We start from the raw sequence: 12,651 nt of genomic DNA, 5'->3' as shown, positions 1-12,651 counted from the left end.
GCTATCATTATGTTTAATTATTACTAAGTTAAACCTTTAATAGAAGCAAAACTGTGCGTAAAGGGCAAATAAGTAAGTTACATGCCTATATTATTCGTATTGTTAAAAACACACGAACCTGGCGCCTAACCGCAAATAAAAACACGTACATATCTCATTTCAGCAAAACGTTTTTTTAAATATAAATAGATAGTTGACTAACTCGACTCGAAGCGCTCTTACTTACCTAGAAATAGTTGCTATTTATACCAAGTTTTCGAATCAGGCATAAAGTCGGATTAGTAGTGGGCAAACTTAACATGTAAACAGCCAATAATTTCAAAGGATTAGGGCATAAACTTTAGGAAGGCCTTGGCCATCGGATATACAAAGCATTTCTTCTATACACATTTTCCCGCAGTTAAATTGAGCAGCATGTGACTTGTTTAGCCCCAGGCCACCGTGGTTAGGGAAACGTGAGATGAAAATATATCAAATTCGAATTGGAGGAACTTGACAAGATGCAGCTAACTGCCTCACCAGAATTTTTTATCCGTACGTTTTTAGCAGGTAAGGTATATATGTTGAGATGTAAATGAGATGTAAAATTTATAGTTACACATGAATCGACGTTTTATATAGGCTATAACAAATTAATCTAATAATAAATACCTAAACAATGTTAGCACATGTGTTTTGAGCCAAAATGCTGGTCTACAGGTTGTAGCATATATACTTTGTAAATAAAAAACAGCGTACAAATTATTGAATATAGTATTAGAGTGGGGTAAAAAGGAACATGTTTTTTTGTCGACCTATGTAATAATAAACAAAGAATATTTACAATGTTATACTGTAGCCTATATGACTGTGGCCCCGCGATTGCAAAAAAGCGTTCCTAATTGTTTAAAACACGATCAGTATATCTAAATATTATGTGCTAAACATGTCCAATTTTTCCCACCCTGCTATACACTTTGTAACTCAGTTTAAAAATATCTTTTTTTCAGCTACTGTTGCAGCTGCAGCGTCTGTCCCGCATACATTGGATATTCGACTACCAGAAGAAGAAGAAATAATTTCCCCACCTGCCGGTAAAACATCCTTTATCCGGTTTTAAAGTTTATCTTTATTAAGCGTTTAAGATTATCTTTTAATCTTAACAGCTTTTCGTTATTTTCAAAGGCTACGACCTATACTATATGACGGTATGGGCATTTATTTTCGTATAAGTAAGTAACATAGTGATACAGCTTAATATTATAGCAAGCATTTCATTTTATTTTGTGCGTGTGGTGTATGAATTAAGTAAATCTATCCAGTTTTGTTTTAAATGTAGAATTTATATGATGCTTATGTGTATATTTTATAGTTAAACATTGTTTTTTACATATGTGGTAATTTTAAAGCGGGGCACGTGCTGCGTAAACAGAAAACCCGTGTTATAACGATTATCGTTGCCCGCCAAAGCACGCGAGGATTAAACAAGTTTAGTTTATATAAAAATAGCTCTCATGGCATTTAATTCTTTGCGTAACGATGTCCTATACTGACATTTGAACGTCGTAATGTGTACATCAGTATATAAATGCAAATAAATACCAATGGAGCTGTTTTACAAATCAAGTATATAATGCTACTTTATAAGAGCTGTTGCGTTTTAAAAAAGAACTTTTTTTGCCGCAGAAAACCCTCGTATTTGTCACGTATGTAGCCATTCGTCAAGTTCCACTGAATACAACACTTCATCATGTGAAACTTCAAATCTCAGTATCTTTGACGGCGTTCGGTGCCCGCCGGGTAATACTGTTTGCTCGACAGTGAGACAGGTGTTCGCAAATGGTAAGCGATTTGAATATTTGTTTATACAAAACAACTTGATTTTACAAAACAATGTTTTTCGTACACCAAATTCTGATACAGTACAGGCTAAACCTAGTTCCTATACAGTATAGGCTAAACTAATTTTCTCTATATTATAGAATAGGCCAAACAAATTCCTACAGTAGTTTCTCTAAATTAAACTCCTACAGTATATAGGCTACAATCAAAATCAATTCGTTTTTATTTCGTAAAAAAACAAATAGGCGCTGTAAGTAACGTGAAGAATAGAATGGATACACCCAAACGTTTTTTAATATATTACGTTTATATTATGCTAAAAATGTTGTTTGTATACTACCAAACGTTACGATAAAATAAAATAAAGCATTGAAGTTTTGTAACGAAGTAATTTTTTTATGTTTTGTAACTGAACTAACTGTAATATTGCAGATAATATACAGCCATATACAAACTTATGTGAGGCAAAACGGGACACTCTTAGCACATTTTATCCAAATATCCTGCTCGGTTTAAACAATTCACAACGGTCTATGGGAGTCGTTAGGGTGCGGTTTTATAATTCTTTCAATTTTTCTTTGTTTACTACCAAATGGGACAAGAAAATTGAATGAAATGTGTCCCATCTCCCCCCACCCTACTCTACAGTGTTTTATACATTTATAGGTACAAACCTATTAACCAGAGAATGTTTACCTGAAAATCCTCCAGCAGTGGAAATAGATAGCGACACGTACTTGTGCTGGGATATATGCAATACAGGTAGTAAGCCTATATATGAGAATGAAAGTTATTTATGAGAAAGTAGGATGGTAATAACATTGTTAAAACATCTGCGGTCTGTTTCAAACACCTTAAGGCCGCTTTTAAATTGCCGAAGAGGTAACTCTGTATATGCTTTATTTTGAGAGGATTTAGTTTTTTTTTGTTTACTACCAAATGGGATGGTAAATTGGAGGACAAAGGTGTCCCATCTTCCCCGCCCTAATATACACAGCATACCGTTGGCGCGTATGGTGGGGGAATTGCACATATAGAGGTAAGATGACACGCATGGGGGGAGATGGCACATGTGGGGCAAGATGGCACATATGGCAAAGTGAAATCGATTTTTTTGAAAAGAGAAAATACATACTTAGTTTAAGGGTATATATATACCTAGCGAAATAATAAAAACTAAATTGATAATAATTTTTCAGACAACTGCAACTTTGGGAACTGCACCCTTGAAAGAGGTAAGATTTTTCGAACATTTACTAAACTCCATATAAGTCTAACATGTTATAATATATTGGCTCACATTTCTTTTTTACTGCTGTACATTTGTCCACAATAATTAGGCCCAATACTAGATTTTTGAGAAAATCACCGCCGCCTATATTGCACCGAAAATGACTAAATGTATGTAACTTGCTTGTTTGTTTTACACGGGTGTTCTGTTTCATACACATCGTGCCAGCTTATAATTCCCCATGTATGTAACTTTGTAGGTAATTTTTTTGGGGGGAGGGGGGGGCTGAAAATTTGAACAACTCATTAGTAACCACTGGGTTTGACCAATTTCTGTTAAGTGTCTTGCCCAAGGACACATACGCACCCACAATGGTAATGTATTATTCTGTATCAGGTTCAACTTCTCTTCACAGTAAATGCGGGGTGTCCAACCCTCAACAGAGCAGCCCAGCAGAATCAAACTCAATTCCATTATCAGGTATTTATATTTCTCATTTGCTGCAACCGCAGATGCCACTAATGGGTTGTCTAGTTTATCAGCCATACATAAAAAATGAAAAAATTCTACCCGAAAAATGATCACTTCCAAAGTTAAATAAATGGAAATTTGAAACCTGACACGAGGTGTACGAAACAAAATAACCGTGTTATAACGACTGTCGTTTTATTTAACCGTATAATCGCGTCTCTTGAAAGTCTGTTGTTAATTGTTTAAACAAGATTAGAAATATGACATATTATGTACTGACCATATCCATCTTAGCCCAGTTACATTTATCGTTGTTTCTTACTTTAAAATGACCGCCGTATTCTGCACTGAAAACGTTTTAACGAATGCTGTATAGATACACAGTCGGCTAAAGGTTAAAAGACATATAAACATATTTCTATAGTCAGGGCCATTACGTTATTTCTCCCGAACGTAAATGGTTCTAAATGCCTAAAAAGTAACGCATATTAAAATTCGCTATACTGATATGAACCACATTGCCACTTAACTACCACGCCAAGCTGCGTATTAAGATTTCAAACGCCCATCAGACTCGAGAATTGTGAGAATATTGCTCTTATGCCAATTGAAAAAGCACTCAGGCCCTATCGTATGCCAGCCGCAACTCATAACCTTAAGGCGTGCATGATAAGCATAAACCGAATGAGCAATTTCTCCATTTTTCTGATGGCGCGAACTGTGGAGAAAATTTGTGTTCTTAAAATAGAACCGAAATTTCGCTTTTACTCGAGAGCAAAATAAACGAGTTATATGGGTGGTGATTTTATAACATTTCCTCGTGGTCGGCGCGTCAACTTCTCCTCACGTTTGGTACATGGGCGTACCTGGGAATTGTGTATTTGGTATCACAGCTGTACAATAGCGATTAAGTATTTATAAACCACGCGTCAACTATGTTTATTTGTGGAATGCCGGATTATAGTTGCGTGTGTTTGAATTACCATAGGTTGTAATTCCAGTTCTTTTAAACATTTTAAAGTCTACTCAGTTATGGTGACAGTCATTAATGTAAAAGTTTGATTATTGAACATATAGTAGGGTGGAGGAAGACAAAACACCTTTAAAACATAATATTTAAATATCCTGATCGTGTTTTAAACATTAACAACGGTCTATGAGAGTCGTGAGGATATAGTTTTATAATTCTTCAAAAGTTTTTTGTTTACTACCAAATTAGACGAAAAAAATAATACGAAAAGGCGTCCCATCTTCCCCCACCCTATATACTATACCTCTTAAAAGAGTTGTTAATTATTAAAAACAGTCACGAAATGTGGGACATTTTGTGCTAAATAAAAAAAACTACATTTCTTCAGTTTGAAAAAGAAAATCTTTTTCCAGCTAAAAATTTGTACAATTTGTGTTATTCTAGAAATTTCGCACCTTATCAATGGATGCTACCAATGTATCACAGCGGTGAACTCTAGCTGTAGTGACAATCCTGAACATTTTTCTCTTCCATGCCCCCCTGGGTCCATTGCATGTGTGACCAGAGTGTCGACAACTGAAGGTAAAATACACTTTGTTTTTTTTTAATGACATTAATGCAAAATTTAAACGAGTATATAAAAATATATCAATGAATGAATGTAACTTATTTACCCTTGCGTGGCGGGGCAATGATAGTTGTTAGGACGCGGGTGTTCCTATAGATTTATAACACAGGTGTTTATGGGCATCTCTTTGTTGTTTTAATTAGCCTAATCTTCGCTACTGTATTTAAAAAAATATAAAATTTATAATAGACTTATATAATACGAGTTCAGAATAGACTTACATAATAAAAACTTATAGTATGTGACTTATAAAAGGATCGGGGAAGATGGGACATCCTTTTATTCCATTTTCTCGTCCCATTTGGTAGTAAACAAAGAACTTTCAAAGAATTATTAAATCGTATCCTCACGACTCACATAGACCGTTGTTAATTGTTTAAAACGATCAGGATATTTGGATATTTTGTGCTAAAGGTTTTTCCATCTTTTTCCCTACCACAACTTATAATATGATGTAATACGGTACACTTCATTAAATAATAATATGATTTTTTTTAGCTGGAGTTGCCGAGGTGGTGCAAAGACGTTGTTCTACACAATCACAAAACGCGGTTATCTACGGCAGTACAATGAGGGAATGCATTATTTCATGTCACGGAGGTATCTTACTATCTTATATAGTGCTGTGGGGAAGATATCTTTGGCACAAAATTACAAATATTCTGATCGTGTTTTAAACAATTAACAATGGTGTATATGGGGGTCGTGAGGATGCGGTTTTATGATTCTTTGAAAGTTCCTTGTTAACTACCAAATAAGACAATAAAATAGAACAAAAAAGGTCCCGTCTTCCCCCACCCTACTATAATATAAGAATAATTTATGAATGTAACGTGGGTTATCCTCGGGTGGCCGAAAAATAACAGTCGTTATAGCACGGGTGTTCTGTTTCATATACACCTCGTGCCAGCTTACGAGTTATTTGTTACTTTGTAGGTTATTTTTGTTAGTTTTTTATGTGTGGCTGATAATTTGTACAACCCATTAGTAACCACTGGGTTAAAGAAAATAATGTCGTTAAATGTCTTGTCAAATGGTTTAGAGGCAGGAAAATTAACCATTTTGCCACGGCGCACAGCTTATAGTATCCCATATTTCACATTATAATAATTAAGACGGCTCTTTTGTGTAGTCAGAAAATGGTTATAATATTCTACAAATGTTTCATGTTTACCACCTAATGATGCGATATAATAGAAAAAACATGAACAAACTTACCCTAACCTGATGTTATCATGTTAAGTTTAAAACGTCTGGGCACAAATCCGTTTTATGGAATTCCCGACGTTTAAGTTAATAATCTTTAAAAAATAAGATGTCGTTGGAATGAGAATAAAAACACCATTTATCTATCAAAGTAAACTTACGTTTAGGGGTGTTTAAGTCAATGCTATGTTTAGATTACTGCAACAATGTCATCCCGGTAAAGTATGAGACTACCACTGCCCAAACTGGTTCAACCATTGCGCAACAAAACGAAAGTTCTTCTACAATTCAAAGTACAACGTCTAGCGAAGTTCCGATTACCGAAGTACAAAATGATCGTACAAGTATCCAAGATCACACGACAGCGGGATGGGAAATACAGACTACTGTTCAGATACAGCAGCAAGATAATACGACGCAAGGCGTGGCCAGAATTCATGCTTCGCTGTGGTCAATATTTTCTGCTGTACTTATTGCATTATTAGTGACGTTTTCAAACGATTCTAAAGTTTAAGACTTATAACTGAGACATTTTAGTTTTATGTTAATTTACAAGCTTAAAAGCTTTGCTGGTCTTGCTTTTGAATGGCTATTTTAAATTATATATTCAAAGCTTGGTATGGCGTTTTATCGCAAATAAAAACAATTAAAAAGCGGATTCGTCCAGCAAACCGACAATTTAAATAACACTTAAGTTTATAGGAATGAATTAACTTATATCATCCCGTGACGAGGCAACGACCGCTGTTATAACACGGGTGTGTTAGGTTTCTTACACCTCGTATAAGTAGTTTTTAAAATATATGTAGTTTTTTAAATATTCTTTGAGTGCAATTTTGACAACTCTGAAAATCTATCAGGAACCACTTTGCGGTAAGTGTCTTGCCCAAGCATCCACACGTCCACAGTGGTAGCAGCATCGAGCCTTGAACCTATTAACTCTGGCAAGAGGTAGACGTAATATGCCAACGTAATACAACGGTGTTATGTTATGTATGTGTAATAACTTTAAATGACGAAACGTTTTGAATACATGAATAATACGAGACATTGGTAGGCGATCTCTGAACCTATTTTCACACATCTTTACTGCCCACGTGCGGAAGGTATATTCTGCTCATATACGACAATTTTCTTATATTGAGTATTACATGATAAATGTATAATAATATGCAGTTTATTTATAACTTGTGAATATTACAGTTTATTTATAACTTGTGAATATTACAGTAGTACATTTACATATACTGAATAAAAAAAAATTTGAAAGAATCCAGAATGCTTTGCCATCTGAAAAACAGTAACATGATTAAAGTACCTTCATAATTGTGGCTGGCGTTGGTGGAAAGCCACTACGGCACGACAAGCCCCCAGCCAATGGTAGTGGGTTTCTACTTCTAAGGTGAGAAACCCTTGCGGGATAGACAATCCATGCAGGTTAAAGAAACCCTATAGACAAAAAGACAAAAAATGCACACACCGTGCACAACAAACACAAACACACACCGACAAAAAGACAAAAACTATACAACAATGTGCACAAAGAAAAAGTGACAAAACACACAATGTACACAACAGCTCATTCATACAAAAATGGCACACTACCAAAAATTAGTTTACGCGAACATAATCGTTGAAATATTTACAGAAAATATATGGCTGAACATCTGCAGTGTACACCATAACACAAATGAATGTCCGACCACAAGGAGTCTAAGCCAACAACAGCCCTGCCCCTGTTTGTCCCTGTCACCCAGTAAGACGCCATGTTGGTACCGCGATACTCTCGTCGTAACTAAACACAATATAATATCGTCCGGGTGTTACGCATAGCACCGATCGCTACGAAACTGCGTCAGGTTGTTACGAACCGCATTCAGTGACCTAAATGACCGAGCGTATAGCATCTCTGTAGTGACAGTGACCTAAATATCTAGCGTAGCATCACTGGCGGCGACGTCCACGCAACAACCGAACCGCGACATAACTCAGTCAGTACAAATAACGTAACCGCACCGAACTCAGGGTCTTTTTACCCTTCGAATCGAAGTCATAACGTAACTGAGACGTGGCCATCGTCCCAAATACGCTATAACTTATTAACCTAAATTTTAAGTACAAAATTGGGGAATAAATTTGATTAATGCAAAGACAGCATTAACGTGCATATTATACTGTGCGTTAATATTACTATAACTTGTTGTTTTAACTTAAATTTAAATATAAAATTGGGGAAGAGGGAATTATTGTGAGAATGGAGTTTATGCGCATATTATACTGCGTGTTGTTATTACTTGAGTATTTGTGTACCAACAATCTATTAAAATCGTACAGAAACGCCAAAAAGTGACTCAAAACTGAAAAACGATTAAAATCTATCCAGCAAGATGTTCGCCATAGTTTTTTTTGTATGTATTTCATAGATATGTAAAATGCACTATGATAGTGACTGATTAAAAATTGCTGGCAACATTAGATCCAGCAGATTAAAGTAACCGACACATACAAACAAACAGATATCAAAACACACAACTCATACTTTATAAACCTTAAACTTCAAACCATGAATTCTTCAACAGCGTTTTCGTTTATTCTTTACTTTCGTCTGCAAAAAAGTAAATTGTAGTCACAATAGAATAGAGTTTAAACTACACCCTCAAAGCAACATACATGGAAACTCGTATAATCTGGCAAGAGAAGTGGTTTGCTCAAACCCAGTGGTCACTAATCGGTTGTCAAATTATCCGCCACATATAAAAACAATGAAAAAACCCGAAGATAAAGCAAGTCAAATAGCCTACATTCTTTTAATTCAAACAATGCATAAATTTAATTTTAATTTTATATGTAATGAGAATGATTTGGGTTTTCAAATTAGAACCAAATTTATGTAGTACCGTTGGGGTAAGACAGGACACCTGCAGCAGCACATAACATCCAAATATCTTGATCAAATTTTTAACAATTAACAACGGTCTATGAGAGTCGTAAGGAATGTTTTTGTTTACTACAAAATGGGACAAGAGAACAGAATGAAAAGGTGTCCCAGCATTTTCTCCCACCCTACCATAACATTCTGAGAAGTAATTATGTCGGTTTCAATATAAGAAAAGTTTTTGAAGTAAAATAAAAGTTACAGGTAATTGCACACCAATACATTAGTAATATAATACCTTGCGCTTATTTTCTGTTCCTTCTTCAATTATCTGTAACAAAAAAATCATTAAAACACCCTCAGTATATTATTACGACATAGTCACCTTTATTCTTGCATGACGCGCATCTGACCGGTTGATCCTCTGTGACGTCACATACTAAACCTAAAATTAACAAAAATACAACCATGCGGAAAAACATTACCAACAAAGTAACATACATGGTAACTCTCTAGTGGCCACGAGGTGTATATGAAACAGAACACCCGTGTTTAACGACTGTCGTTTTCAGGCCACGTGAAGATAAAGAAAGTTACAAAATAACTTACGAAGTGAGTTCTTCTTTTGTGTCGTCACCACTTCGTGACGTCACATCTTTGGTAATATCTAGAAAAGATTTGTGTACGTAACAATGCCTATTGTGAAATGTCGTCACCACTTCGTGACGTCACATCTTTGGTAATATCTAGAAAAGATTTGTGTACGTAACAATGCCTATTGTGAAATAGCTTACCATATTTATGATTTTCTTGCCTCCTTTGTGTGTGGATAGCATGAATATAGAATTAGAATAAGAATAAAATAGAATAACTACAAAATGGAATAAATATGAATAGTAACAAGTATAACTTAAAATAAATATAAAATAGATAAAAAAAATACAAAATAGAATAAATATAAATAAAATATAATTTGGAATAAATATAAAAGTAGAAGAAAAATCTGTAAATTAGAAAAATATGAATTAGAAAAAATAGAAATTAGAACAAACATATATTTTATAAAATACAAATTAAATAAAATTTAATTTAGAACGAATATGTAACGTGCCGTGCGATCACGTAATGCGCATGGGGCCCCATGAAACAATCGTCGCGAAAGGCATTCGTATAAAAAACGTATTGTGGCGTCGTGAGCGTGGTGACATAATTATGACGTAATAATAGCGACGCGATAATGACATTTACATATTGTGACGTAACGAACGCCTAAACTAACGTAATTTCGACGTAACGTCGCGAATGACGTGGTAAAGCAAAATGTACCGTCACGCAACAACTGATAAAGGTAACTAGAAATAAGAATTATTTCTAAATAGGAACAGTGTAATATGCAAACAACATACTAATAAAACTCTCAATAGCAGTACTAATAAATTGTAGATTGCCATAATCTATCAGCTAATAACGCTGTATGGAAAACCATATATACATATATATATAGGATAATATATAAAGCAAAAACTAAATTTGATTTAATAATACTCAACTTTAAGCAGAAATAATCCCAATGCAGAACAAACTTCAACCAACTACCTCGTGTGGTCCAACTGCCATGCATTAGAAGGTACTAGTCGACTAGAGTGTTAAGTAAGCGAGGCAATCAGCGAAAAGCGGGGCATCATGGGAAATCGACGCTGTTTAAGAATTGCTTTGGAATTTATAGTGTTTCCGCAGATTTTTGTAAGAATCGTTTTTTTTTTCTCCCCGCATAATATTTTACACAAGACAAAAATGTTTTAAAAAACTGTTTTTTTTTAGCGCCAAAGGAAATTATATATACGGTAGGATAGGGAAGATGGGACACCTTTTCATTCTATTTTCTAGTCTCATTTGGTAGTAAACAAAGAACAAATTTTTTTAAAACGGTATCCCCAAGACCCATATAGACTGTTCTTAATTGTTTAAAACCCTATTTGGGTATTTTGTGCTAAAGGTGTTCCATCATGTCCTGCAATACTATATCATAACCGCGTTAAAATAATGTCTTTTTTGTATAAAGTCATACGTGCGGTTAAATGCCTTTGTTTACGTAAGTAAAGCAAGATAAACGAAAATTCATTGAAATGTATTGTGGTTGTAATAAAAAGCGAAACGCCTACAACACCCGGTATTCCCAGGCGGTCACCCATCCAAGTACTAACCGGGCCCGACGTTGCTTAACTTCCCAGATCGGACGAGATGGGGTGTTCTCAACGTGGTATGGTCGTAGGCGATAATACGACGCGAAGTAGCGCTTTTTATCGTGTATAACTGTGACGTAACAAACCAGTTATGCAAATACGCGATTTTTGCAGCAAAAGAAGAAAGTCACGATTTAGTTTACTTCTTACTTTATCATGTGTCAATAGTTTGAATGGGAGATTCATGTTATCAGTATTTTACGTAGCGTGTCTTCCAAACACTAATACCTACTTACACATGCTGTTCATATCCTGATGCATCTATATATGCTACACATATCCAAATTGTTACCGACTAAATCGAGCGTTTGGTGTTTGAGACTAACGAACAGCGTTTGCTATATTGGCTCTGTGACGTCACAGTTGTACACGATTAAATGCGCTACTTCACGTTCTATCATCGCCTACGACCATACCACGTTGAGAACACCCCATCTCGTCCGATCTGGGAAGTTAAGCAACGTCGGGCCCGGTTAGTACTTGGATGGGTGACCGCCTGGGAATACCGGGTGTTGTAGGCGTTTTGTGTTTATTTTACAAAAGTGTAGTCATTTTAACAAGTACAAAATGTCCGCGTAAATTATACAAGGGTGGGGTAAAAAGGGACATGTTTTTAATCTGTGTTTTTTTCGTACATTAATTGTTAAAAATACGATCAGAAAATTTAGGTTTTAGGTGTAAACGGCATCCCATTTTACCCAAGGATGTACTATATTATAAAAAGTGGAACGTTTTAACAACCGTTCCTTTGGCCATTACGTTACTACGCATGGACAAAACCAAAAATTTAATTTAATTAATTTGATTTTACCAGAGTGTCTATCCTAAAAGTTTTAAACCGTAAAATTTAAATCGCCCAATCTAAACGAATCACAAATAAAAGTAAAACGCCTACAACACCCGGTATTCCCAGGCGGTCACCCATCCAAGTACTAACCGGGCCCGACGTTGCTTAACTTCCCAGATCGGACGAGATGGGGTGTTCTCAACGTGGTATGGTCGTAGGCAATAACTCTTCGCGAAGTAGCGCTTTTACATTTGGCTCAAACTCCGTCCCATAAACAGACACACCAAACAATAAACTAGAGGGGAGATAATAAGTGGCTTGTCTTCGTAAGATTTAGAAGATTGCCGTACGACTCTTGACAGCATCTACATCGTTATGGGAAACAGTTGTATAATAGGGGAAAATGGGACACATTTAGC

At 35.5% G+C, this 12,651-nt stretch overlaps 1 protein-coding gene, 1 long non-coding RNA gene and 3 other non-coding genes across 6 annotated transcripts; 2 read left to right on the top strand and 3 right to left on the bottom strand.

The window, feature by feature from the left end:
- Nucleotides 1-354: 354 nt before the first annotated feature.
- On the top strand, nt 355-6,983 carry LOC149741413 (uncharacterized). The gene is made up of 9 exons (XM_089891939.1): nt 355-549; nt 990-1,073; nt 1,666-1,821; nt 2,488-2,583; nt 3,021-3,056; nt 3,449-3,532; nt 4,938-5,075; nt 5,620-5,721; nt 6,522-6,983. The coding sequence occupies exons 1-9, from the start codon at nt 501-503 to the stop codon at nt 6,839-6,841; spliced, it is 1,065 nt and encodes a 354-aa protein (XP_089748065.1). The 5' UTR covers nt 355-500; the 3' UTR covers nt 6,842-6,983.
- Nucleotides 6,984-8,881: 1,898 nt separating this feature from the next.
- On the bottom strand, nt 8,882-9,904 carry LOC149741412 (uncharacterized). Of its 2 annotated transcripts, XR_016386463.1 has the most exons (4): nt 9,812-9,904; nt 9,588-9,647; nt 9,501-9,533; nt 8,882-8,932 (listed from the first exon to the last, which is right to left on the bottom strand). It is a non-coding gene; the product is annotated as an uncharacterized LOC149741412 (long non-coding RNA). The 2 variants fall into 2 exon arrangements; XR_016386462.1 differs by lacking the exon at nt 9,812-9,904 and having other exon boundaries at nt 9,588-9,803.
- A 1,453-nt stretch (nt 9,905-11,357) lies between these two features.
- LOC149741411 (5S ribosomal RNA) lies at nt 11,358-11,476 on the bottom strand. The gene has a single exon (XR_016387393.1). It is a non-coding gene; the product is annotated as a 5S ribosomal RNA (ribosomal RNA).
- Nucleotides 11,477-11,847: 371 nt separating this feature from the next.
- On the top strand, nt 11,848-11,966 carry LOC149741410 (5S ribosomal RNA). The gene has a single exon (XR_016387392.1). It is a non-coding gene; the product is annotated as a 5S ribosomal RNA (ribosomal RNA).
- A 367-nt stretch (nt 11,967-12,333) lies between these two features.
- LOC149741409 (5S ribosomal RNA) lies at nt 12,334-12,452 on the bottom strand. The gene has a single exon (XR_016387391.1). It is a non-coding gene; the product is annotated as a 5S ribosomal RNA (ribosomal RNA).
- Between the last annotated feature and the right edge of the window lie 199 nt (nt 12,453-12,651).

This window comes from Ciona robusta, chromosome 1 (assembly GCF_009617815.1).
Source record: "Ciona robusta chromosome 1, ASM961781v2".
Lineage (NCBI taxonomy): Eukaryota > Metazoa > Chordata > Ascidiacea > Phlebobranchia > Cionidae > Ciona > Ciona robusta.
Note: the sequence above shows the minus strand (reverse complement) of the source record. Positions and strands in the feature narration are given on the sequence as shown.